Here is a 24,753-nt window from a genome sequence, read left to right as displayed (position 1 = left end):
GCGGCATCTAGTCCCGCCTTCTCCGAAGGGACGTCGGATTGGCGCTGCCCGCAGCCAATCCCCTGTCAGCGCGTTTTGTTCGGGAGGCTTCCGCAAGCTGTAGTGAGCAGTGGCATTCGGCCTGTGAGGAGACGCCGGCGCCGCTGGGCTATTCCTCCTACATCCCGGCCGCAGGGAGTGGCGCGGCGGGTGAGTAGGTACGAACTCGCGCAAGGGCTGTGGTACTGCTTTGCTCTGGCAGGGAGCTGCTGGCTGGCCCAGGTCGGCCTAAGGGGGAAAAGTGGGCTGTGTCCGCGGCGCCCTGTCTAGCTGGTCTGTGGCGGTGGCGGCCAAGTGGTCCCCTAGGCTCACCATCAGCGCCCCTGTCGTCGTGCCACGGCACTGATGGGCTGTGCAGCTCCGAGGAGAAGGGTGGAGGAGGTGCTGCGGCGGTAGCAACAGCGGTTTTTGCTGAGCTTTCACTGGCCCTGGAGCTCCGACTGCAAAGGGAGTCGCCCTGGGGCTGTACCGTAGGCGGGGAGCTCCCCAGAGGGGGTCGCTGCTGGAGATTTTTCACTAAAGTCTTTGTTTGCCGGTCCTGAAGTGGCGGGCTGCCTTCTCAAACCAGCACGCAGCGCGGTAGACCTGCTGGGAAAGGTTCTCTGAATTAGGGCAGGAGGGCCCGTATCACACTAGCGTTGAATTCAGGCAGAGATGGGTAGTAGTTAAGTGGTACGGCTGCTACCCAAGAGGTCGGCAGTTCGAATCCGCCAGGCGCTCCTTGGAAACTCTACAGGGCAGTTCCATTCTGTCCTGTAGGATCGCTGTGAGTCGGAATCGACTCGACGGCAGTGGGAACACTGTTGAGTGGTGACATGCTCTAAATATATCTTCAAAAAATAATGTGTGATAACAGTAAAATAATGTTTGGTAAATGATGGATGTTTATAAGAAAATATTTACACTTGTAAATTTGAGGCTTTTGTTTCGTTTCAGTGTAACTTTGATTCGTGTTCTTCATGGATTTTTAGAGGAGGGCATTGTACTTAGGAAACACTTGCTGGATGAGGTTATGAGAAATGTCTCTTTGCCAGTTCTGCAATAGAAAGGGTTTATATATTTTAATGCTGGAGCTACCCCAAATATAATATGGCCTGTTTTCCCCCTTTAATCTCACTGGTCAGTTTATACTGGGATGGTAAGTATTCTTCAGGACAGTTTAAAGGGATTCTTAGACCCAACCATCATCATTGAAATAACTGAGATATCAGTTCTTTTTAAGTGTCCATATTGAACTTAAAAAGGGAAGGAAAAAAAAAGTTAAAAAGAATAACTTTAGGGGCATTCAGAAGAAACACTGATTGCTTTGAATACCTAATTGCGTCGCAGAATTGAGAGAAAAGCATTATCTCTTGGCCTTATAAAATTCCCACGGCATTATGTTAACATCATGTCCCTCCTTGGAGATTTAGGTTTTAAAAAAGAATTATTTGAATTCTGACCATTTTATGGACCCAACATTACATTATAAGAATATGGCTGCTCAGAACAGACTGGCTGGATCTCTTTGCTTTTTTATATTCTGTTGATGGTAAAATTAGCTCCTGGCTTTTCATTATCATGATATAAGAAAATGTAGGTTTTCTCTTACAGTTGGGGTCTTCGTGCCCATTATTTCATTTAGTAAAACCAGTGTGCTAGAAGACAAGCTTTAGAAAAGGGATTTCAAGTATTTTTTCAAAGAGAGCTATAAAAAAAGCCTTGTTTGTCTTCTGATCAAAGTCAGATGTTAAGGATTCTTTACTACCTTCATCAGCATCTGCAAGTAGCATATTTTGGAGGGTATGTGTGTTGCATTTCAGAACAACTAGGAAAAAAAAATCCTAGTAACACAATTATTTTTTCAAGTCAGAATTGGGGTGTCTAGGTTTGCAGTTATATCAGTGTTGATTTATTTCATTGATTCCCTACAGAGCAAACATGAATGTTGGAGTTGCCCACAGCGAGGTGAATCCAAATACCCGTGTAATGAACAGCCGTGGTATGTGGCTGACGTATGCACTGGGAGTTGGCTTGCTTCATATTGTCTTACTTAGCATTCCTTTCTTCAGTGTTCCTGTTGCTTGGACCTTAACAAATATTATACATAACCTGGTAAGAATTTCATCTTATACTGAACATGTAAAAGCTTAAGATTTTCTTTTGAGAAAGACAAACACCTGACTTAGTTGTTTTTTATTATTATTTTTTTAAATTTATTAAGGTACAGTTCACGTACCATAAATTTGCCGACTTAAAGTATACGATTCAGTGGGTTTTAGTGTATATGACTTAATTTTGAAGAATTGTAATCCGAGATAGAATTTTATTTTTTCTATCACTATTCAACACTGGGTCCTTTTTCTGAGTAAAGCATTTTTCTCTCCTGTTCGTTTTATAGAATCCAGAAATAGGAGGTCATTTTAGCAAAAATTAAAGACACTGTAATTCAGGCTACTATAATACATTAGTTAACCAGAATGCTTCAGAAGTGGTAATAAAGTGTTCTGGTTAACTGGAGTTTAATGAAAACCTTTAGTTTCAATCCTTGTTAAGTCTTTCTAAATTGTTTAAGTATGCTTTCCTGTTTCAAAATAGAAAAGTTGAGCTTAATCATATCTTACGTGACCCAGGATATTATAGTACCTTAGCTTTTTGATGCTGAGTATCATTCTCTTGTACTATGTGGTAACTGCAAAATATCAGAGGTTGGATTAACTCTACTGACCTGATTATGCAGCCCTGGAAATTGCCTGTTTTTTTTTTTGTTTTTTTTTTTTAATTCCTGGTGGTGCTTTTTCTTGTTATTAACAGCCTATTAAAGTAGAACGAAAGGGGAGAAATTCAGTTAATCAGGAATTTTAATTGAATCTAGATTAATTGTATATTTCTTTAAAGGTATCCAAAGAATGAAGAACTTAATAAAGAAGAAAAATGTAATAGAAGTAGAATTTTTAAAAATTAGTGTTACTTATAGAGAGTATTTGAAGTTGACTGGAAGAGGATAAGGATGATGTGACGGTGGGAATGATAAGTGAATGTCCATTTAGTCTTCTTTATGTGATAGGCTTTGGTAGAGCAAATACTATTTGTTTTCATATACTGATTTTTCCAAAATATTTGATACTAATTATGTCCCTTTTATTGAAACTTTTCTTTGGCTTTCATGGCATCACTTTCTCCTAGAGATTTCTGATCTTCTCTATTTGCTTTTGCAGGCTCTTCTTTATCTTTTCCTCTCTGAAATGTTGCTGTTCACAAGGGTCTTTTCTTCCTCTCTTCTCATGCTATATATTCTACCGAGATTACTTCTGCCATCCGTATTTTCCATTTCTAGCTTTAGAATTATGATGCCCATGTTTGTATTGCCAGATCACCCTGTGCCCTAAACCAAACAAATACAAATTGAACTCATCTTATTCCTCGTCTGTCTCTTACCAACTCCAGTCTATTCCTCTGACTTTGTTCCTAATTTTATCTAAAGGCACCACTGTCAGCCCAGTTAGCCAAGCCAGATAGCTGAATGTTGAGTATAAAGTTACAATGTAATATGTCATCCAAACTAAGACTTTTAAGAGAAAAGGGAGCTCTACTATTAATAAGTATGCAGAGAATAGGTGTAAATCAGAACTGTCCCAGCCAAACTGGGACATATGGCCACTCTAAGGATAACTCCTTCCCTCCTGTATGTTCCATATTCATTTAGTCAAAACCCTGACTTTTATTGATTTACTATCTCAGCTTGATCCCCACTGGCATTGCTATAGTTCATACCCTCATTTTCTTCTCAAGTGGATTACTCCAATAGATCAAATGGTCTCCTTGCTACTCTACCCTCTCCATTCCAACTTGATAGAGTAGTATTTTAAAAATGCATGTCTGTTGAAATCATGCTCTAAGTCCTACAACAACTTCCCATTGCGTATGTGGTAAAATCCAAAGTTTGTGTGGCATACAAAACCAGTTAGTAATATTGTAGAGGCAGAAAAGGAATCAATTATATCTCTACCATCTCCAAACACATACTCTACTTTAACAGTAATGAAAATTAATTTCCTTTCAAACTTTTTGTTTTGGCTTAGCCTTCTTCCACTATTTTAATACCCCTCCCTCCTTTCTGTACTACCTGGCTGATTTCTACTTGTCCAGCAAAGCTATACTCAGCTATTACCTCCTCCAGGAAACCACTAAACTGCTAGGCAACATCTTTTTATCATGTGATTGTCATAGTTTTATAATTAGCAGTTTATCCCCTTTTTATTTTCTTTTTTTTTTTATGTCTAAATACCTATTTAAGTGTTTACTAAATAAATTATTGTTGCCCACTTTCCCCTTTTCCAGTGGCACATGTGGCATTTTAGAAGCCATTCTACTAACCTCCCCTCATGTTTTCAAGCTGATTTACCAGGATTGAGTCACAGTATATGGCCATGAACCAAGGGTAGATAATTGACACCATGTGGGCAAACTTCTGACTTATTTGCCACACTAAAACCTAACTAACCAACTGTAGATGTAGCAATTACATGACTACGGATTAAGTTTCTTGTAAAGATAACCTAAGTTAAACTAATTGAAACCAAAAATGCATGCTGAATGTTTTTAAATATGGGAAAATGTACCTAGTTGTTACCTGTGGTTTGAAAAACTACTGCATGTTTCTGAACCATACAGTAGAAGCCTATAGTAATTTTTTTTATTCAGTGCTACAGTTGGAGGTATTAATGCTTTACAAAATTCTTAGACCAGCTTTTAAAATAAATAAGAATTTTCCTCACTATGAGTAAATATTAAAGGTTAATCATGAGCTGGAGTCCCTGGGTGGTGCAAACAGTTAATGCACTCACTGCTAACCAAAAGGTTGGCTGCTCAAGTCTACCCAAAGGTAGAGCACAGTTCTGCTGTGACATACATGGGGTCACCGTGAGTCAGAATTGACTCAACAACTGGTAGTGGTAACCATGAGCTACATACTTTTTTTTTTTCCTAATTGTTTTGATGTGGCCAGAAATCATCGCTTTAAAAAAGAAATTTTTTGAACATTTTATTGTGCTTTAGCTGAAAGTTTACATAGTTAATTAGTTTTCCAATCAATGATTCTTACACAAATTGTTTTGTGACGTTGGTTGCAATCCCCACAATGTGTCAACACTCTCCCCATTCCCTCCCTGGATTCCCTGTTTCCGTTATTCCACTTTCCTTGTCCTTCCCTGTCTTCTCATCTTTGATTTTGGGCAAGTGTTGCCCTTTAGTCTGTATGGTTGATTATTCTAAGGAGCCCATTCTTCATGGGTGTTACTGTTTATTTTATAACCTGAACTATTATTTGGCTGAAAGGTGGCCTCTGGGAGTGTCTTCAGTTTCAAGTTAGAAGGTTGTCTTAGGGCAGTAGTTTCAGGGTGGGGTGGGGGGTTCCTCCAGTCTCTTTCAGATCAGTAAGTCTACTCTTATTATTATTATTTAAATTTTGCTCTAGGGTTTTTTGTTTTTTACCCATTCTGACTAGGACCTTCTGCTGTGATCCCAGTCAGAGTGGTTGGTAGTGGTTGCTGGGCACCATCTAATTCCCCTCATCTCAGGTTAGAGGAGGCTGTGGTTCATGTGGGCCATAAGTCCTTTGGACTATTTGATATTGATTATATGCCCCCATGCTTGTTTTCCAGGGAATGTATGTATTTTTGCATGCAGTGAAAGGAACACCTTTTGAAACTCCTGACCAGGGTAAAGCAAGACTCCTGACTCATTGGGAACAACTCGACTATGGAGTACAGTTTACATCTTCACGGAAGTTTTTCACAATTTCTCCAATAATTTTGTAAGTGGTATAAGCTTTAGGTGTGAGGAGGATTGGCTGAAAGGAAGACATCTTTTTTATTGATTGAATTTGAATTAGAAACAGTATTTTATTGTAAAACTTCTATCAGTGAGTAGCTACTTCAGAGTGAAAAATACAGGCAAAATTTTCAGTAAGTTGGTAATAAACTAATTTTCGTGCTGATACATACAGAGACATTACGTGCTAGATATTTTGGGATATACAGGTAAAATGTATTCTAGTTCCTGTCCTTAACTTGCTTACAAAAAAACTAAACACGTAATCATGTTCTGTATCCCACTATCAAATTACCCGTTGCTATCAAGTCGATTCTGACTCATAGCAACCCTACAGCACAGAGAAGAACTGTCTCGTAGAGTTTCCAGGGAGCGCCTGGTGGACTCAAACTGCCAACCTTTTCATTAGCAGCTATAGCTCTTAACCACTATGTCACCAGGGTTTCCACTACCAGGTTAATTTTACTAAATAGGAGAATTTTATTGACCACCCACCCCCTATTGAATGTTCAAAGTCCTTGTGAGAGACAAAAGCTAGCTTGGTTTGTTCCTATATAAAAATTGAGCTGATGATACCTAAGTCAATGCTGATGCTTTGAGAAATAAATGAGTCTCCTGAATAAACTGAACACTTCAAAGGCCAGTGTAGCAGGGGCGGGGGCTAGGGGACCATGATTTCAGGGGACATCTAAGTCAATTGACATAATAAAATCTAATAAGATAACATTCTGCATCCCACTTTGGAGGGTGGCATCTGGGGTCTTAAACAGTAGCAAGCGGCCATCTACGATGCATCAATTGGTCCTGGAGCAAAGGAGAATGAAGAACACCAAAGACACAAGGTAATTATGAGCCTAAGAGACAGAAAGGGCCACATAAACCAGAGACTACATCAGCCTGAGACCAGAAAAACTAATGGTGCCCAGCTACAACCGATGACTGCTCTGACAGGGAACACAACAGAGAACCCCTGATGGAGCAGGAGAAAAGTGGGATGCAGACCTCAAATTTTCATAAAAAGACCAGTCTTAATGGTCTGACTGAGACTAGAAGGACCGTGGAGGTCATGGTCCCCAGACCTTCTGTTACCCAAGATGGGAACCATTCCCAAAGCCAACTCTTCAGACAGGGATTGGATTGGACAATGGGATAGAAAATGATACTGGTAAAGAGTGAGCTTCTTGAATCAAGTAGACACATGAGACTATGTTGGCATCTCCTGTCTGGAGGGAAGATAGGAGGGCGGACGGGGTCAGCAGCTGGCTGAATGGACACGAGGAAAGAAAGTGGAGGGAAGGACTGTGCTGTCTTATTAGGGGGAGAGCAATTAGGAGTATATACCAAGGTGTGTTTAAATTTTTTGTGAGAGACTGACTTGACTTGTAAATTTTCACTTCAAGCATAATAAAAATGAAAAAAAAGAAAGAAATGAGGTAATACCCATCTGAACGTGCTCGGCTACTAACTGGAATGTTGGTGGTTTGAGTCCACCCAGAGGTATGTTGGGAGAAAGGCCTGGCAATCTACTTTGGAAAAATAAGCCATTGAAAACCCTATGGAACACAATTTTGACACACGTGGGGTTGCAATAAGTCAGAATTAACTTGATGGTCACTGGTGGAAAGCATCTAACCTTTTATCTGGCATATTATTTCTTCCTCTTACCTGGTATTCAGGGCCCTCCACAAGATGGTTTCTACCTCATTTTTACTTTATCTGAATATTTTATCTTCACCTGACTCCCACCTGGTCAAGGTCTTCTAAGTAGCATTTCTTGAATACTTCATGTGTAGTACTTTTTCTATACCTTTGTTCATATAATTTCCTCTATCTGAAATGCGTGTCTATTTCTGAATATATTTGTGTTCTACTATTCTTTCAAGATGTAAATAATTTTCTCAGTGAGTTCTTTTCCTTAGCACCTATCCTACCCTGCTTTGAACTCTCTTTGTCATTGTTTTATGTACCTCATTTATGCCAGTTTGTATTATTTCTCTATTATTATAAATGTTTCATTTTATCTGTTCAAAGAGTTTATAAGTGCTTAGATTGCTTTGAATCTCACACTCAGTACAGTGAGTGGGATGTAGTAGATATGTTTCACGTATGTCTTAAACACTCTCTACCACATAGCTTACATGTAATGATATCTCCGTGATAGAATCAGAGCAGTCTAGAGTAGCTAGAAAGGTATCTTGGAAGTGTTAGAATCCTTTAAACAAGGACTTAAGGTGTAGGTTTTAAATAGATGTTGAAGTAAGGCATTTTCAAATGGAAGGAAGAAATTAATCATAAAAGTAGTAGGCTTTTTCCTTATATTTATAGCACTGTATCACTTTGAGAAAAAATTTAATTTTAAGTTGGTTGGCCCCATGTAAAATTAACTTCAAAGGAAAAATGATCTGTATGGTCTAACAAAGATATATATGGCAACAAGAATAATAGTTATTCAGGCAGCCATAGGTAAGGATTTTGGCTGTACCGCTTTCTAGCTCTATGACTTTTGGCTATTTTCTTGAAAGCCTTAGTTTCCTCATTTATAAAATGTAGAGGATTATATTTAATACATATAAAGCCTGGCATATAGTAAATTTTCAATAAGAGCTAGCACAAAAAAAGTAAACTAAGGTGTACCTGTGTACAACCTTCATATTTCTAAAAATATGTTTTTGACCCACAGGTATGATTTCAAACATTCTGTGATTATATTGCTTACATAACTGAAGAAACAGCATTTAAATCCATCTATATAGCATTGATATTTTTCAGAGTGCTTTCACATTTTCTTATTTGATCATCATTTGTGAGGTAGGTGGGACATGCAATGCTTTCCAGGTTTTTAGATAAACAGACCTAAATGCATGGCCTTGCTCAAGACCTCACAGCTAATTGGAGACAAGAGCCCAGATTAAACCCTAGACTCCTGGCTTCTAATACAGGTGTCTTTATAGTAATTGATATGAAACTGTTTCCCAGTTTGAGTTTTGCATCCTTTCAGAGGGCTCTCTAGGTTTTTGTAAAAGTCAAGTAATTTTCATATGATATGTATACACAATTAGTTTTCGTTAAAAGACAAAAAGAGGACATGTGTTACAGTACTGTAAAGTAAAGCCATTCCAGGAAGATATGTTATTTCCAACTTAAACCAAATTATAGATTAAGCTAGTATTAATGCTAAGAAATCAAATGAGATTACTAAATGGTATAATTTGTTCAGTGAAGGAAGTATAAAAACAGCCTTCAAGTATTTGAAAGCAGGAAAAGAGATTTAAAGTGAAGATTGCGGAATATGGTCTATTCTCAATTTTATGACTCTATAGTTTGTCTAATAGGTAGAAAATTGTTATCTTCTCTTATGAGGAACTAATGATGGTAGTTAGAGGAAAGACTCAGAATACTTACTTTGTTTACTTTCGCTAAAAGTAATTAGACACTCATATGGTAACTAACTTCTTAGTTATGATCAAGTAAGGTATAATATTTTATTCTTTACATCTTGTCTGTTGTCATGGATTGAATTATGTCCCCCAAAATGTGTATCAACTTGGCTAGTCCATGATTCCCAGTATTGTGTGATTGTCCATCATTTTGTCACCTGATGTGATTTTCCTTTGTGTTGTAAATCTTACCTCAATGACGATGAGGTAGGATTAGTGGCAGTTAGGTTAACGAGGCAGTACTCAATCTATAAGATTAGGTTGTGTCTTAAATCAATCTCTTTTGAGATATAAAAGAGAAAATCGAGCAGAGAGACATGGGGACCTCATACTACCAAGAAAGTAGTGGCAGGAACAGAGTGTGTCCTTTGGACCTGGGGTCCCTGCATTTAGAAGCTCCTAGACCAGGGGAAGATTGATGATAGGGACCTTCCTCCAGAGCCAACAGAGAGAGAGCTTTCCTCTGAAGCTGGCACCCTGAATTTGGACATCTGTGAGAGAATAAGCTTCTCTTTGTTAAAGCCATCCACTTGTGGTGTTTCTGTAATAGCAGCACTAGATGACTGAGACATCTATATATTAGGAGACTGTTTAGTAGCCAGACGTTGTGTCTGCACTCTGATATATCCTTAAGTAAGACTAGACCAGACATTTTGACTCAGTGATTTGTAGCCTTAAAGGTGGTTTAGGCTTGTTAAAACAAATTCTCAGATGTTGGATGTCTTTAAATATGTTCATGCATTCAGCTATAACAAAACAGCTGGAATTTTACAAGTGTCTTTCAAGTTTCCAATTAAACTGGTTAAGGACCTGTTCAACTACAATACTGAAATGAGACCATCATATGTATTTATTTTCTTTCAAAGATACTGAATTGTAGTAATACACACTAGTGTATTCAAAGTGGTTCTTAAACTTTTTGGTGGATCACAGAACCCTTGAGAATATGATGAATGTTTTGAATCCAGACTGTCCTTTAGAAATATAAATACAGAACTACACTGGAAATTTCAGGGGGCATATGAATCCTAGTTTGAAAGCCTCCTGCTTTAAGAGATCCTAAGTGCATTTAACATAAATGCAGAAATGCAAAATGTGTACATATACCTTCATTAAACAAATTTTAAAATCTCAAATCAAATTAACTTAGACCCAGACTAAAATATTTCCTCTTGTTTTAGTGCTCAAAAACAATTCCGAATTGAGGTATTTATGTGTCACTGGCCTTTTTTCTACCTTTTGATTTTCTTTGAAACTAAGTAATTTCACATTCGGATGTTACACGTATTCTTAACTTTTTATTTTTACAGATACTTTCTGGCAAGTTTCTATACGAAGTATGATCCAACTCACTTCATCCTAAATACAGCTTCTCTCCTGAGTGTGCTAATTCCCAAAATGCCACAACTGCATGGTGTTCGGATCTTTGGAATTAATAAGTATTGAAATGTTTTGAAACTGAACAAAAATTTTTACAGCTACTCAGTTTCCTGTAAGGAAGGAGTAGTTAGTATACTGCACTGTTTCTGTGATAATGTGAAATGAGAGGTATTTACATTGAAGGGTCGATTGCTGGTTCTTCATATGCCATTTTGAAGTGCAGGTTTTTACTAGAAGATGCCTCTGTTTAATGCATCTGGTATATTTCTGAAGAGAGGCTTTACAGGCAGGCTGGGCAGGCCCAGCTCCTAATTTAAATGGCTATATAGTGCGGGTGTAGTAGATAAATCCAAGGTAAAAAGAGATCTGTGAGAGACTAGCTTAGTTTATAATGAATGGGAATTATGTTAGAAGAAAATTTCCAATCATTCAGTCATGGTCATTATAAGCAGACTTAGGCGTGAACCATAATCATCTCTTTAAAAGTTTATTATAGATTTTTTTTCTTACCATACATACTCCTACCCTCTTGTTTTATACCGATTTCTACCTTATGAGTATATTTTTGTGGTTTTGTTGGCTCAAAATTTTGCGTTGATGGGCAAGGTCATTTTTACATTTATTAAGTTACTGAGCTCAAGAAGGTCACTCTTCATGAGTGATTGGTGATAGAAGATAGCCCGGCGTCTTACAAACAGCCTCTGAGTCAGACTTCTAATTTTGGAACAAACTAAGTTTTGTTGCCTTTCTAGGCATGAGGCTGCTAAATCAGTTAAGAAAATAATTTATTTCAAACATTTAAAGTATATAGTAATTCAAAGTTCTCTGCTTTTTTGGTCGAGCAACTTAATTGTTAAAATCTACCATTCTTTAGAAAAGAAAATACAAAATGAACAGCTGTGTAGCCAACCTGTGGTCTGGCAGAAACTGCTTCTCTAGCATTAGTACCGGAGTAAGTAATGAAGCCTTTTATAGCTGGTCCGCAGTAGAGATGACATCATTTTTTCTAAGTCTCCCTACTTTCAACCCCCATATTTTGCCCATTAATATTTTTGCTTTTCAATAACATGGATCTTAGTATAGATAACCTCAAATAAATAATTTCCAAAGCAGCAACCATACTGAAATTCTTGTGACTTGGGCAAGCTTTCTATAATTGTTGGCTTTAATGGAAAGAAATGATTATATACTACTTTGAGAAGTGAATGTGTCAAAAAAAAAAAGTTATGGGATAAAACTGGAAAACTCAGTAATATTGATAAATAAAATGGAGTACAAAGAGTTCTAGAACAACTTAAAAATCAGCTCATTTCAATAAAATGACTTTTGGGGGGTAATGATCATTGTTTTGTATTTCAGAAGTATTGAGTTTAGAAATCAGTTGTATGATACTGCTTTTTTATGTTTGTCTTTACCCATGTATTTTTAAATAACTGGTAATCTGTACTTTAATAAAAATTTTCCTTGGTGTAACATTATTTCAAAAGCTTTCCAAATTCAGTTATTAAAATTACAGTTACTATTTTCAAGCTATTTTTAAGCAAACGAACTTGTAAAATTAAGGTAAGTAAAAACGTTCCTTCGTTTTTCTTCATTTTAAAGCTTAAATATCTCAGAAGGCATACGTTTTTTGTACCAACTTTAGAGATAGAAATCTTCTCTGATTCCGGCTTCTTTCTCCTATTTTCCCTGCTTTTACCCCTCAGTGTTTTAAAAATATTTAATCAGTAGATACTTGAGGGCCTACACTTTGCTCATGCTGACTCCATATGCGTGTAGTAGAAGTGCTGCATAGGGTTTTCAAGGCTGTGACCTTTCAGAACCAAATCACCAAGCCTTATTTCCGAGGTGCCTCTGGGTAGGTTTGAACTACCAACCTTTTGGTTACTGGTCCAATGCTTAATCATTTGTGCTACCTAGGGAGTCGGAATCAACTCAATGGCAACTAGTAACTGTGCTAAGTATTCTTCTAGGTGTTGTGGATACAGTGTGTAAACTAGACAGACCAAGTCACTCCTCTTATGTTCTTACATTCTAGTTTGGCAACAGATAATGAGTAAGCAAATACATGTTCCACATAGTGATAAATGCTATGGGGAAAAGAATAAGCAGGTGAAAGATAGAGGAACTATTTTAGAAAGGTCTTCCCTGAAGATCCTACCTAAGAAAGTGACATATGAATGTAGACCTTAATGATAAAGGAGCAAGCAGTGCAAAGATCTGGGGAAAGTGCATTCCCAGTAGAGAGAATGACAGATATTAAGTCTCTAAAGCAGGAATGGTGTGTTTGAGAGGGAGAACAAAACCAGCCACTGAGGTTAAAAAGAAGTAAGCAAAAAAAAAAGAGGAGGAAAATGGTAGCAAATGAGGTCAGAGACATAGGCAGGGGCAAGATCATATAGGCCTTTGTAGACAAAGGTAAAGAGGGATTTTGTTCTAAGCATGACAGCCATTGAAGAGCTTATACAGGTAATTAAAGGGTTTTGTTTTTGTTTTTTTGAGCCCTGGTGGTACAGTAGTTAAGCGTTAGCTGCCACCCAGAAATTTGGCCGTTCAAGTCCACCAGCCACTCCTTGGAAAGGAGTGTATAGGGTCACTGAGTTAGAAATCAACTTCAGGGCACTGGGTTTGGTATCTGTTTTTTTTTAAGGTCACTGGTTACTGTTGAGAATAAGCTGTAAGGGATTAGGAAGTAGGGAGAATAGGAAACTACTGCAGGGAAGAAATGGTAGTTGGGATTAGGAAAGTAGTGAAGTGGTGGAGAGATGGTCGGATTTGGGATATTTTCCAAGTACGGTCCACAAGATGGTGGCTTGTAAACCACCCAAACTGATTCAGTTTCTTAATCCATAAAATGAGGACAGTACCTATCTCATAGAGCAATTTATGGTAAGGATAAAATTTACAACAGTGCCTGGACGCATAGTAAGAGCCATTTTATTGTTAGTTGTTAACTGTTACACATAGAATTTTTGAAAAACTAGGTTCCAAAAAAAAAAAATCTCTTTAACAGCATTTTGGTAATTATGAATTTAAAATAGCTTTATCTACCACTATACTATAACTGTGACTTCCGGAGTTGTTATTTACTCATCTTTTATACACAAAGCTTCACACAGTGCAAGGCACTGATGTACATTGATAGCGGAGTCCAACCGTGCATCCCATGGTGCCTGTTTGCTAAAACAGCCTAGCACAGAAGAAAGACTCGGGTTAAATCCATTCAAACAAATGGGAACAAGTTCACATATTAATAAAACCAAAAAAAAAAACTAAAGGAGGTGCAGGAATATGAGTACATACTATACTGAAGAGGAGCCCTGGTGGCGCGGTCGTTTAAATAGTTTCTGCGGCTAATCAAAAGGTCAGGAGTTCTTAGTCTTCCAGTCGATCTTTGGAAACCCAATGAAGCAGTTCTACTCTGTCCTGTGGGGCTACTATGAGTCAGAATCTACTCAACGGCAACGAGTTTGTTCTTTACGCTGAAGATTGCACATGTACTTAGTAAGCAAGGACTATATACTGCATTACAAATTATATGTGTGTGTGTGTATATATATACGTGTGTGTATATAGAGAGAGAGGTTAAGTGAATTTTTGCCTCTCCGCCCCCCTTTTTTTTCCATTACAAAAAGAAGCCAGCCCCAGACTTTATTCCCAGTGAAGAAGAGGGAGTAACGGTTTAGAGTCTCCCACATGAAGCACTTCCGTTCTTTTGAAACCCGGTATAAGCTCTTGGAGGAGTCCCGCGTTTCCATCCTATTTCTTCGAAAAATATTAGGCATCTCAGGCCACAATTTTTAGATTTGGTTACAATCCCCCTAAAATGGTAAAAACAAATAATTTACCCTATCCTTTCCTCACAGTGGCACCCAAAGTCCAGCCAAAGGGGAGAAAATTTAGTGGAGTGTTTTGAACTTAATGCTGTGTAGTCAGATAGATCTGTGTTCGGCCTCTGCTGACCACTCACTAGCTGTAGAAGTCTCGTTAACTATGAATCTGGGAGAAACGCACCAGCGCATGCACGGAGTCTGTGACAATGGAAGCCTCCTCTTTTTATTTACCCTGAGTTAGAGTGCCACCCCGCCAGGGCAAAAGCAGCCTGTCCCGGCATCCGGGACGCTGGCACCGCGTCGATGACATCACTTCCGGAGCGCCAGGTTCGGGCCTTCCTGGGCACTAGAAAAGGCAGTGTGCAGTGTTCGCTCGGGAGGGAAGGTGAAAACTCGCTTCTGTCGCTTACTAAGAAGGTGGGTGAAATTGCTCATCCCCACCTGACTGATGCTTTCGCACGCTTAGAAAAGCAGTTTCAGTCCGAGCCCATTGCCTTCTTAGAGGGGCAGAGACGTTAGCTGGTCAAATTCTCTGAGTTCGCTCAGGAGGTATCTTAGGCCCGAAAGAAAAGTGCTTAGCACAAACCCCTTAAGCCCGCCTAGCTAGTAGTCTTGCTCAGATTTGGTAATGCATATCTAATTCCTCTAGGAAGTGTGTCTGGGCAGCACTCGCCTCGGCTGCCTCTGCAAATAGGTCCCTCGTCTGTAATCCCTGTATGCTTTCTGTCCCCCCGGCTGAAGAATGAAAGGTCCAATTTTATTCATTCTTTTTTCAACCCCCAATGTTTTTCACAGGGTTTCCCGTTGGACCCCCTGCTGAGAAATTGCATTTCTGACAAGTTCCCTGTTGAGAATTTGTATTTTTAAGGAGGTACCGGGACCCCAGGTGATGCTCATGTATCACTCCATGTGAATTTATTAGAAATGCAAATTCTCAGCACGGGGTCGAACTGGAATGAACCGGCTTGAAGCCTTGATTTTTCTTTTTTATTGTAGGGGAAAAGACCTATTGAAACATCCAGGAAAGTTCTAAGGGGTGATTTTGAGGGCATGAAATTAGTTATTTAGTAACCTGCAAACATTAGGGTACTTGTGTGATGGGCTGCGTTTAATTACTTTGGAAAAAATGATTTGGAAAAATCCTTGTGATAAGCTGTAGTAAAAATTGAGATTTAATTGGAAAGATTGTAATTAATGGATAAAACAGTCATTAGGTTGCAGTCGTTTTAGTTGACATGTGTTTCTTTAAGACACGTTTTATGAGAATACTTGTTTCTAAACTGCATGACTACATGTTTTGTGTTTTATGTGAACACTCTTGTGTTTGAATCAAATGATTAAATTTTATTTCTAAAGATGTTTCCAGGAAATAGGATGCATTTGTTTCTGCCTGTTCCATTTTGCCTTTATTGTTTGATTTTTTTAAACGCCACAGTTATTCTTAATTTTAGCTGTCAAAAAATAAACATTTTTTAGAGGATCGTCCATGCAACAATTATACTATAATAGTAACTTTTATAAGTATAATGAGTAGTATGATAAGAACTGCATGAAAATAACAGTAATAAAAAACTAAAACCTACTTCCCTCTTTGCCTCTGTAAAGAGCATTATATTTACTCATACTGTTAATTATATTTACAGGCATGCTACTTTGAAAAATTTTGCTAATTATGCAAACTTTCTTATAATTTTATAAAACTACATAAACTAAAGATTAAAAAATAAACCAACCTTTCAGAATTTTGCTTACCTGAACGGCTGGCTTGTTGTAAACAGAGTAGTTGTTAGTGTTTATTGTCACTTCCAAATAATAAGTTTGTTTCTGTAATTCTTTTTCAGGAATTATCTGTAAAGTAAATATGCTGATATTGAATAAGACAGTGAGAGTTTTTTCTAAACCATCAAAAAGGAAAATTTATGAATTTTTAGGAAGTTTTACTTTCCATCCTGGAAAACCATTTCTTCATAAACTAGTACTGGGGATTGAAACTAGTTGTGATGATACAGCAGCTGCAGTGGTGGATGAAACTGGAAATGTGTTGGGAGAAGCAATACATTCCCAAACTGAAGTTCATTTAAAGTAGGTATACATTATCATGGTAGTTTCTACTCTTTGGAAAAGTAAAATGAAATCATTATTTTGTGTTTGTCTTATATGAAAGTTAAAATTTAGAACCATATTTCTTTCATGCAGAGTTTTCTAATAACTGCTCTAGAACAACCTGAAACCTCTAAGCCTGACTTTTAAGACCGTCTATAATAAGGTCCCTGTCTGGGTTATCTAGTGCTGCTGTAACAGAAATACCACAGGCGAATGGCTTTCACAAACAAAAGTTTATTCTCTCGTACTTCAGGAAGCTGGAAGTCCAAATTCACAGTGCAAGCTCCAGGGAAGGTGCTCTGGGGGTAGGTCCTTGTCATCAGTCTTCCCTGTCCTAGGCTTTGGTGGTACCATCTGCACAGCTCAGCATTTACTGAATACCTACAGTCAGCAGGCAATATTTGAGGCACTGTGGGTACAAAGATGTGTAAGATGTATGATCTTTGCTTCTGAGCAGCTCACTGAATAGAGTGGTTAAGGGTGTAGGTTTATATCCTGGTTCTGCCACTTACTAGCTTTGAGACCTTGAACTTTTTTTTTTTTGGTGCCTCAGTTTCTCATCTATAAAATGGGAATAATGCAACTAGCTCAATATTATTGTTGTGAAGATTAAATGTGAATCCTTTTTAAAGCATTTAGTGCAGTGCTTGACAAATAGCAGGGGATCAATAAAAGCCAGCTATTGTTATAACTTTAGTACTTCTGTTACTGCTACAAATAAGTGAAGAAGGCAGACAGGTAAACAGATATTGTAAAATAGTGTGAAAAGTGCAGTAATAAAGGAGTGCTGTGGGAGAGAGATCCTTCTTCCAAGTGAGAAACCTGAAGGACATCTTTGATTTCCCCCTCTACTTCATATCCAAATTAGTCATCCATTCCTAGTAAATTTATCTCGCAAATATTTCTTGAAACTCTCTTTTTCCTCTCCACTAATTTAGTTCCAAGTTCTTATTATCTCTTGCCCTGGCTTATTGCTACAGCTTTGAGGCTAAATGGCTTCCCCGCCTCTTTATTAGCTTTGCTCTCTAATTATCCACCCTTATAAGTTGTTGTAGTAAGACAAGACTAGATGCTTCAAGAATAAGGCTATGGTCTTAGTCATGTGTTTCATCCCTAGTGCTTAGCATAATCCCTAGAAGAAAAAAGATAAAGAGGCACCGTAAGGAAGGGAGGTAGACAAGAGGGAAAAGGAAAAAATAAGTGGGAGGGAAAGAAATTGGACTTAAAAGTTTCCTAAATTTCAAGAAAGTAAGATTTTTGAACAGGAGAGTAATAGGGCCAGCACTGTGCTTAAGGATGTTCTCTGGCAATGCAATACAGGGTGGACTCCCAGCATCAGGAATTATAGCTAGGGAAGTACAACTAGAAGGCTATTGAACAGGCTGAGATAGTGAGGGCTCTTTGAATTTGGTGGTGGCAATGGCGATGAATTTAATTAAATGCGAAGAGCGAGGGAAAGACAGGAGGTAAAGATGAACCTTGAAACCCAAGTGATTAGGAGGTTGTTGATGCTATTAATAGATACAGAATATAAGAGAAAAAATAGCTTTGAAGATTTAATGAAAATGGCATTTCAGTATGGATGTGTCAAAGTAAGATCTTTTTTATATCTTCCTCATTGCCTGACAAAATATGTATTTTAACTATTAAATATTCAGTGAATGTTCCTGCTGGGGATTATCATTTCTGTGTATAGAACTAGCATATCTTGCAACATCAAATATATGAAGATTCTTTGAGACTAGGGATGCATTTTGTAGACCTTGTATTCTGTTACTCTGCTTGTCAGATAATAAATCAGTCACATGCTGTTGCTAACAAATTTGCCTCTTAATTCCTTACTCTTGACGTTTGGAATGGTCATTCACTGTCCAACATGGACCAAAAATCCAAATCACTGACTCTGAGTACTGTATTCCTAAACTTTATTTCAGGGTTGCAAGCTGTCTACTGTCCTGTGACCTCAAGTGCAGTGTGTTTAAAAATGAACTTCTTTACCATAAAACTGTCTTCATGAGTCACTGTTAGTATTTTTTTTCCCCAGTGTCTTCACCTCAATGTCTGAATCATCTTTGATACCTTTGATCCCTCCTCCCTTTATATGCAGTTATTTCAACTTTCAAAGCTGTGTCCCTTTCTTTTCATTCCCTACCATCACCAAGTTTAAGAAGTCATCACCTTACACAAATGTTTTTACAATAACCTCTTTAAAATCCTCCCTATCTGCAGGGAGATTAATTTCCCTAAAATATGATTTTACCCTTTCTTTCCCTTTTTCAAGGTGGTAGACCAATTAAAAAAGCCCTTCATTCCCATCCATCATATGGAGGCTCATGCACTTACTCTTAGGTTAACCAGAAATGTAGAATTTCCTTTTTTAGTTCTTTTGAACTAAAATACAATTTTATCCTTTCCCTTTTTTGAGACATTTTTTCCCAGAATACTTTGCAATATTATTTGGTGCTTTCATTCATAAACAAAAAAATCCATAAGAATTTGTTGTGTACAAGTTAGAAAAGTCTGAGAAGACACTGGAGAGACATTATACCCTTAACTGCTACATATTGAATTCTTACTGTATGGGCATTATAAGCCACATATATTTGAAAATAATATATATATATTTGTGTTTTTTAGGTGAAAGTTTACAGCTCAAGTTAGTTTCTCATACAAAAATTTATACACACATTGTTATGTGACCCTAGTTGCTATCCCTATAAAGTGACAGCACATTTCTCCTTTCCATCTGGGATTTCCCATGTCTTTTGAAGCAGCTTCTATGCCTGTCTGCCTTCTCATCTTGCCTCTACTTAGTCTCATGTATCTACTTGAACTTAGAACCACAGTCTTAACAAGTGTCATGTTATGCCTTATAGTTCAGTCTAATCTTTGTCTGAAGACTTGGCTTCGGGAAGGGTTTTAGTTCAGGGTTAACAGAGAGTCTGGGGGCCATGTCTCCTGCGGTTCCTCCAGTTTCAGTCAGAGCATTAAGTCTGTTCTTTTTATTAGACTTTGGATTCTGTAATCCATTTTTCTCCTGCTCCATCACGACTCTTTGTTGTGTTTCCTGTCAGGGTAGTCATTGGTGGTAACTGGGCACCATCTAGTTCTTCTGATCTCAGGTTGATAAAGTCTCTGGTTTATGTGGCCCTTTTTTGTCTCTTGGGCTAATATTTTCCTTCTGTCATTGGTGTTCTTCATTCTCCTTTGCTCTAGGTGTGTTGGGGCCAATTGATGCATCTTAGATGGCTGCTCCCTAGCTTTTAAGACCCTAGACGCCACTCACCAAGGTGGGATGCAGAACAGTTTCTTAATAAGCTTTGTTATGCCACTTGACCTAGATGTCCCCTGAAACCATGGTCCACATACTACTGCCCCTGTTACTCTGTCCCTCGAAGTGTTTGGTTGTGTTCAGGAAATTTCTTAGCTTTTGGTTTAGTCCATTTGTGCTGACTTCCCCTCTATGGTGTGTTGTCCTTCCCTTCACCTAAGGATAATTCTTGTCTACTATCTAGAGTCGCTATGAATCGGAATCGACTCGACGGCAGTGGGTTTGGTTTTTTTTTTTAATCTAGTAAGTGAATTCCCCTCTCTTTCCTTCCCCACCCTTGTAACCATCGAAGGATGTTTTCTTCTGTGTTTAAACCTTCCCTTGAGTTTTTATAATAGTGGTCTCATATAATATTTGTCCTTTGGTGACTGATTAGTTTCACTCAGCATAATGCCTTCCAGATTCATTCATGTTATGAGATTTATCATTGTTCTGTATCGTTCATAGTATTCCATTGTATGAATATACCATAATTTGTTTATCTATCGTTCTTTGATGGGCACCTAGGTTGTTTCCATCGTTTAGCTATTGTGAACAGTGCTGCAGTGAACATGGCTGTGCATATATCTATTCGTGTGACAGCTCTTATTTCTCTAGGGTAAATTCCAAAGAATGGGCTTGCTGGATCCTATGGTACTTCTATTTCTAGCTTTTTAAGAAAGTGCCAAATTGATTTTCAAAGTGGTTGTACCATTTTATATTCCACCAGCAGTGTGTAAGTGTTCCAGTCTCTCCACAACCTCTCCAACATGTATTATTTTGTGTTTAGATTAATGCTAGCCTTGTTGGGGTGAGATGTTACCTCATTGTAGTTTTGATTTGTGTTTCTCTAATGGCTAATGATTGTGAACATTTCCTTATGTATCCGTTAGCCACCTGAATGTGTTCTTCGGTGAAGTGCCTGTTCATATCCTTTGACATGTTTTAATTGGATTATTTGTCTTTTTGTTGTTGAAGTTTTACAGTATTTTATAGATTTTAGAGATTAGGCCCTTACTAGATACGTCATAGCCCCAATTTTTTTCCCAGTCCGTATGTTTTTTTTACTTTTTTGGCGAAGTCTTTTGATGAGCATAGGTGTTTGATATTTAGGAGCTCCCAGTTACCTAGTTTCTCTTCTGGTGTTTTTGCATTGTTATGTTTTATATTCTGTTTATGCCATGTTCAAGGGCTCTTAGCATTGTCCCTATTTTTTCTTCCATGATTTTTATCATTTTAGATTTTCTATTTAGGTCTCTGATCAGTTTTGAGTTAGTTCTTGTGCATGGTGTTCTTTATCATCTTTATGGGTCTTGTTTCAGTTTTTTGCAGATGGATATCCAGTTATGCCAGTAACGTTTGTTAAAGAGACTGTCTTTTCCTCATTTAATGGACTTTGGGCCTTTGTCAAATGTTAGCTGCTCATAGGTGGATGAATTTGCATCTGGATTCTCAATTCTGTTCCATTGGTCTATGCATCTGTCGTTACTGATACCAGAGTGTTTCGACTACCATGGCAGAATAATAGGTTCTAAAATCAGGTAGTGTGAGGCCTCCCACTTTGTTCTTCTTTTTCAGTAACGCTTTTGTATCCTGGACCTCTTACCTTTCCACAGGAAGTTGGTGATTTATTTCTCCATCTCATTAAAAAATGTCCTTGGAATTTGGATGGGGATTATATTGTATCCGTAGATCGCTTTGGGTAGAATAGACATTTTCACAGTGTTGAGTCTTCCTATCCATGAGAAAGGTATGTGTTTCCAATTACGTAGGTCTCTTCTAGATTCTTACAGTAGCATCTTGTAGTTTTCTTTGTATAGGTCTTTTATGTCTCTGGTTAGATTTATTCCTAAGTATTTTATCTTCTTGGGGGCTATTGTAAATAGTATTGATTTGGTGATTTCCTCTTTGAAGTCCTCTTTGTTGGTGTAGAGGAATCCAGCTGATGTTTGTATGTTTATCTTGTATCCTGATACTTTGCTGAAATCTTCTATTAATTCCAGTAGTTTTCTTGTGGATTCTTTAGGGCTTTTTGCATATGAGATCATATCATTTGCAAATAGGAATACTTCTTTGTTACCAGTTTGGATGCCCTTTATTTCTTTTTCTAGCTTAATTGCTCTGACTAGGACCTCCAGCACGATGTTGAATAAGAGTGGTGATAAAGGGCATTCTTGTCTGGTTCCCGTTCTCCATTTAGGATGATGTTGGCTGTTGGCTTTGTATACATGCCCTTTATTAGTTTGAGGAATTTCCCTTCTATTCCTATTTTGCTAGGAGTTTTTGTCATCAGTGGGTGTTGAACTTTGTCAAATGCCTTTTCTGCATCAGTTGATAATATCATGTGGTTCTTGTCTTTTGTTTTATTTATGTGATAAATTACATTGATTGTTTTTCCAATGTTGTACTATCCCTGCATACCTAGTATGAATCCCACTTGGTCATGAGGAATTATTTTTTTTGATATGTTGTTGAATTCTATCGGTCAGAATTTTGTTAAGGATTTTTGCATCTAAGTTCATGAGGGATATTGGTCTGTTATTTTCTTTTTTGTGGTATTTTTACCTGGTTTTGGCATCAGGGTTATGCTGGCTTCATAGAATGAGTTCGAGAGTATTCCATCCTTTTCTATGGTCTGAAATACCTTTAGTAGTAGTGATGTTAACTCTTCTCTGAAAGTTTAGTAGAATTCTCCAATGAAGCCGTCAGGGCCAGGGCTTTTTTTTGGGAGGGGGAGGTTTAATTACCTTCCCAATCTCTTGTTATAGGTTTATTTAGTTGTTCCACCTCTGTTTGTGTTAGTTTAGGTAAGTAGTGTGCTTCTAGAAATTTTTCCATTTGTTCTAGGCTTTCAAGTTTGTTAGAATATAGTTTTTCATAGTATTCTGTTATGATTCTTTTAATTTCAGTTGGGTCTGTTGTGATATCGCCCATCTCATTTCTTATTCAGGTTATTTGCCTCCTCTCCTGTTTTTCTTTTGTTAGTGTGGCCAGTAGTTTATCAATTTTGTTGATCTTTTTAAAGAATCAGCTTTTGGTCTTGTTAACTGAGTTGTTTTTCTATTCTCTATTTCATTTAATTCTGCTCTAATTTTTATCATTTCCTTTCTTCTGGTGCCCGAGGGCTTCTTTCTCTGCTCTCTTTCTATTTCTTTGAGGTATCGAGTTAATATTTTGATTTTGTGCCTTCTTTTTGGATGTGTGCATTTATTGCTATAAATTGACCTCTGAGCACTGCTTTTGCTGTGTCTCAAAGGTTCTAGTGGGGTGTGTTTTCATTCTATGAATTTCTTTATTCCTTCCTTAATTTCATCTGTAACCCAGTAGTTTTTGAATAAGGTGTTGTTCAGTTTCTGTGTATTTGATTTTTTTTTCCCTTGCTTTTTCTGTTACGGATTTCTACTTTTTTGGTGAGAAAATGTGGTTTGTAATATTTTGATGTTTGAATTCTGTTAAGGCTTGCTTTGTGGCCTATCCTAGAGAATGTTCCATGTGTATTGGAAAAGAAAGTATACTTGGATGCTATTGGGTGGAATGTTCTGTATGTGTCTATGAAATCAGGTTGGTTGATTGTGGCAATTAGATCTTGCGTGTCTTTATTGAGCTTCTTTCTGGATGTTCTGTCCTTCATCTAAAGTGGTGTGTCGAAGTCTCCTGCTATTATTGTGGAGCTGTCTGTTTCTCTTTTCAATGCTATTAGAGTTTGTTTTATATATTTTGGAACCCTGTCGTTGGGTGCATAAATATTTATCCTCCTGGTTATATCCTCCTGGTGTATTGACCCTTTAATTGTTATATAGTGTCCTCCTTTATCCTTTGTGGTGGATTTTGTTTTAAGTCTACTTTGTCATGAGTTTAATACAGCCACTCCTGCTCTTTTTTGATTGTTGTTTGCTTGATATATTTTTTTCCATCATTTGAGTTTTAGTTTGTTTGTGTTTTTCAGTTTAAGGTGTGTCTCTTGTAGGCAACATATAGATAGATCGTGTTTTTTAAAATCCATTCTTCCACTCTCTACCTCTTTATTGGTGCATTTAGCCGTTAACATTCAGTATAATTATTGTTAGGTATGAGTTCAGTGCCATCATTTTGATGTCTGTTTTTGTGTGTGTTATTGACAGTTTCTTTGTTCCACTTAATTTTCTGTGCTGCATCATTTTTCTGTATGTATTTTCTTTTCATCGTTGTTGATTTTGTATTTGCTGAGTCTTTAAGTTTTTCTTTTTTTTTATTTTGATGTGTAGGATTATTAGTTTCCTTTGTGGTTGCCTTATTATTTACCTCTATTTTTTTAAGTTTAAACCAAACTTTTATTTCTTGGTATCGCCTTGACTTCCTCTCCATATGAAAAATCTATGACTACATTGTTTAGTCACTCTTTTTTGTTTTAATGTTCTCGTGTTTTAGGTATTGATGTCTCCGTCTCCCTGTTTTCAGTGTTTTAGCTTTGATTTATTTTTGTGACTTCTTTTGGTTGATATCTGGTTGCTCTGTCCTGTGTTCTAGTCTTGGGTTGTTATCTGATGTTACTGATTTTCTAACTGGAGGACTCCCTTTAGTATTTTTTGTAATTTTGGTTTGGTTTTTACAGATCCCCTAAACTTCTGTTTAACTGGAAATGCCCTAACTTCGCCATCATACTTGAGAGACAGTTTTGCTGAATATGTAATTCTTGGCTGGCAATTTTTTTCCTTCAAGGTTTTGTGTATGTCATCCCATTGCCTTGTTGCCTGCATGATTTCTGCTGAGTAGTCCGAGCTTAATCTTGTTGACTGTCATTTGTAGATGTCTTTTTGTTTATCCTTAGCTGCTTTTAAAATTCTGTCTTTATGTTTGGTTT

General features: G+C 37.6%; 2 protein-coding genes across 4 annotated transcripts in view; both read left to right on the top strand.

Moving 5' to 3' along the window:
- The first annotated feature begins 70 nt into the window (after positions 1–70).
- Positions 71–12,135, top strand: ORMDL1 (ORMDL sphingolipid biosynthesis regulator 1). 2 transcript variants are annotated; one of them, XM_049887676.1, is made up of 4 exons: positions 71–189; positions 1,953–2,133; positions 5,682–5,833; positions 10,598–12,135. In XM_049887676.1, exons 2-4 carry the CDS (start codon positions 1,960–1,962, stop codon positions 10,731–10,733), a joined length of 462 nt encoding a protein of 153 aa, XP_049743633.1. In that variant the 5' UTR covers positions 71–189; positions 1,953–1,959; the 3' UTR covers positions 10,734–12,135. The 2 variants fall into 2 exon arrangements, with proteins under 2 accessions (XP_049743633.1, XP_049743632.1); XM_049887675.1 differs by having other exon boundaries at positions 72–197.
- Positions 12,136–14,393: 2,258 nt separating this feature from the next.
- Positions 14,394–24,753, top strand: part of OSGEPL1 (O-sialoglycoprotein endopeptidase like 1) — a 38,592-nt gene continuing 28,232 nt past the window's right edge. Inside the window, exons 1-2 of one of the 2 annotated variants that reach the window (XM_049887662.1) lie at positions 14,394–14,917; positions 16,342–16,582. In XM_049887662.1, coding sequence (XP_049743619.1) covers positions 16,362–16,582 — 221 coding nt within the window. In that variant the 5' untranslated portion in view covers positions 14,394–14,917; positions 16,342–16,361. The remainder of the gene's footprint in view (positions 14,918–16,341; positions 16,583–24,753) is intronic. The other variant, XM_049887663.1, reaches the window with a different exon arrangement.

Source organism: Elephas maximus, chromosome 6 (genome assembly GCF_024166365.1).
Source record: "Elephas maximus indicus isolate mEleMax1 chromosome 6, mEleMax1 primary haplotype, whole genome shotgun sequence".
NCBI lineage: Eukaryota > Metazoa > Chordata > Mammalia > Proboscidea > Elephantidae > Elephas > Elephas maximus.
This window is presented reverse-complemented; position numbering and strand designations above follow the sequence as displayed.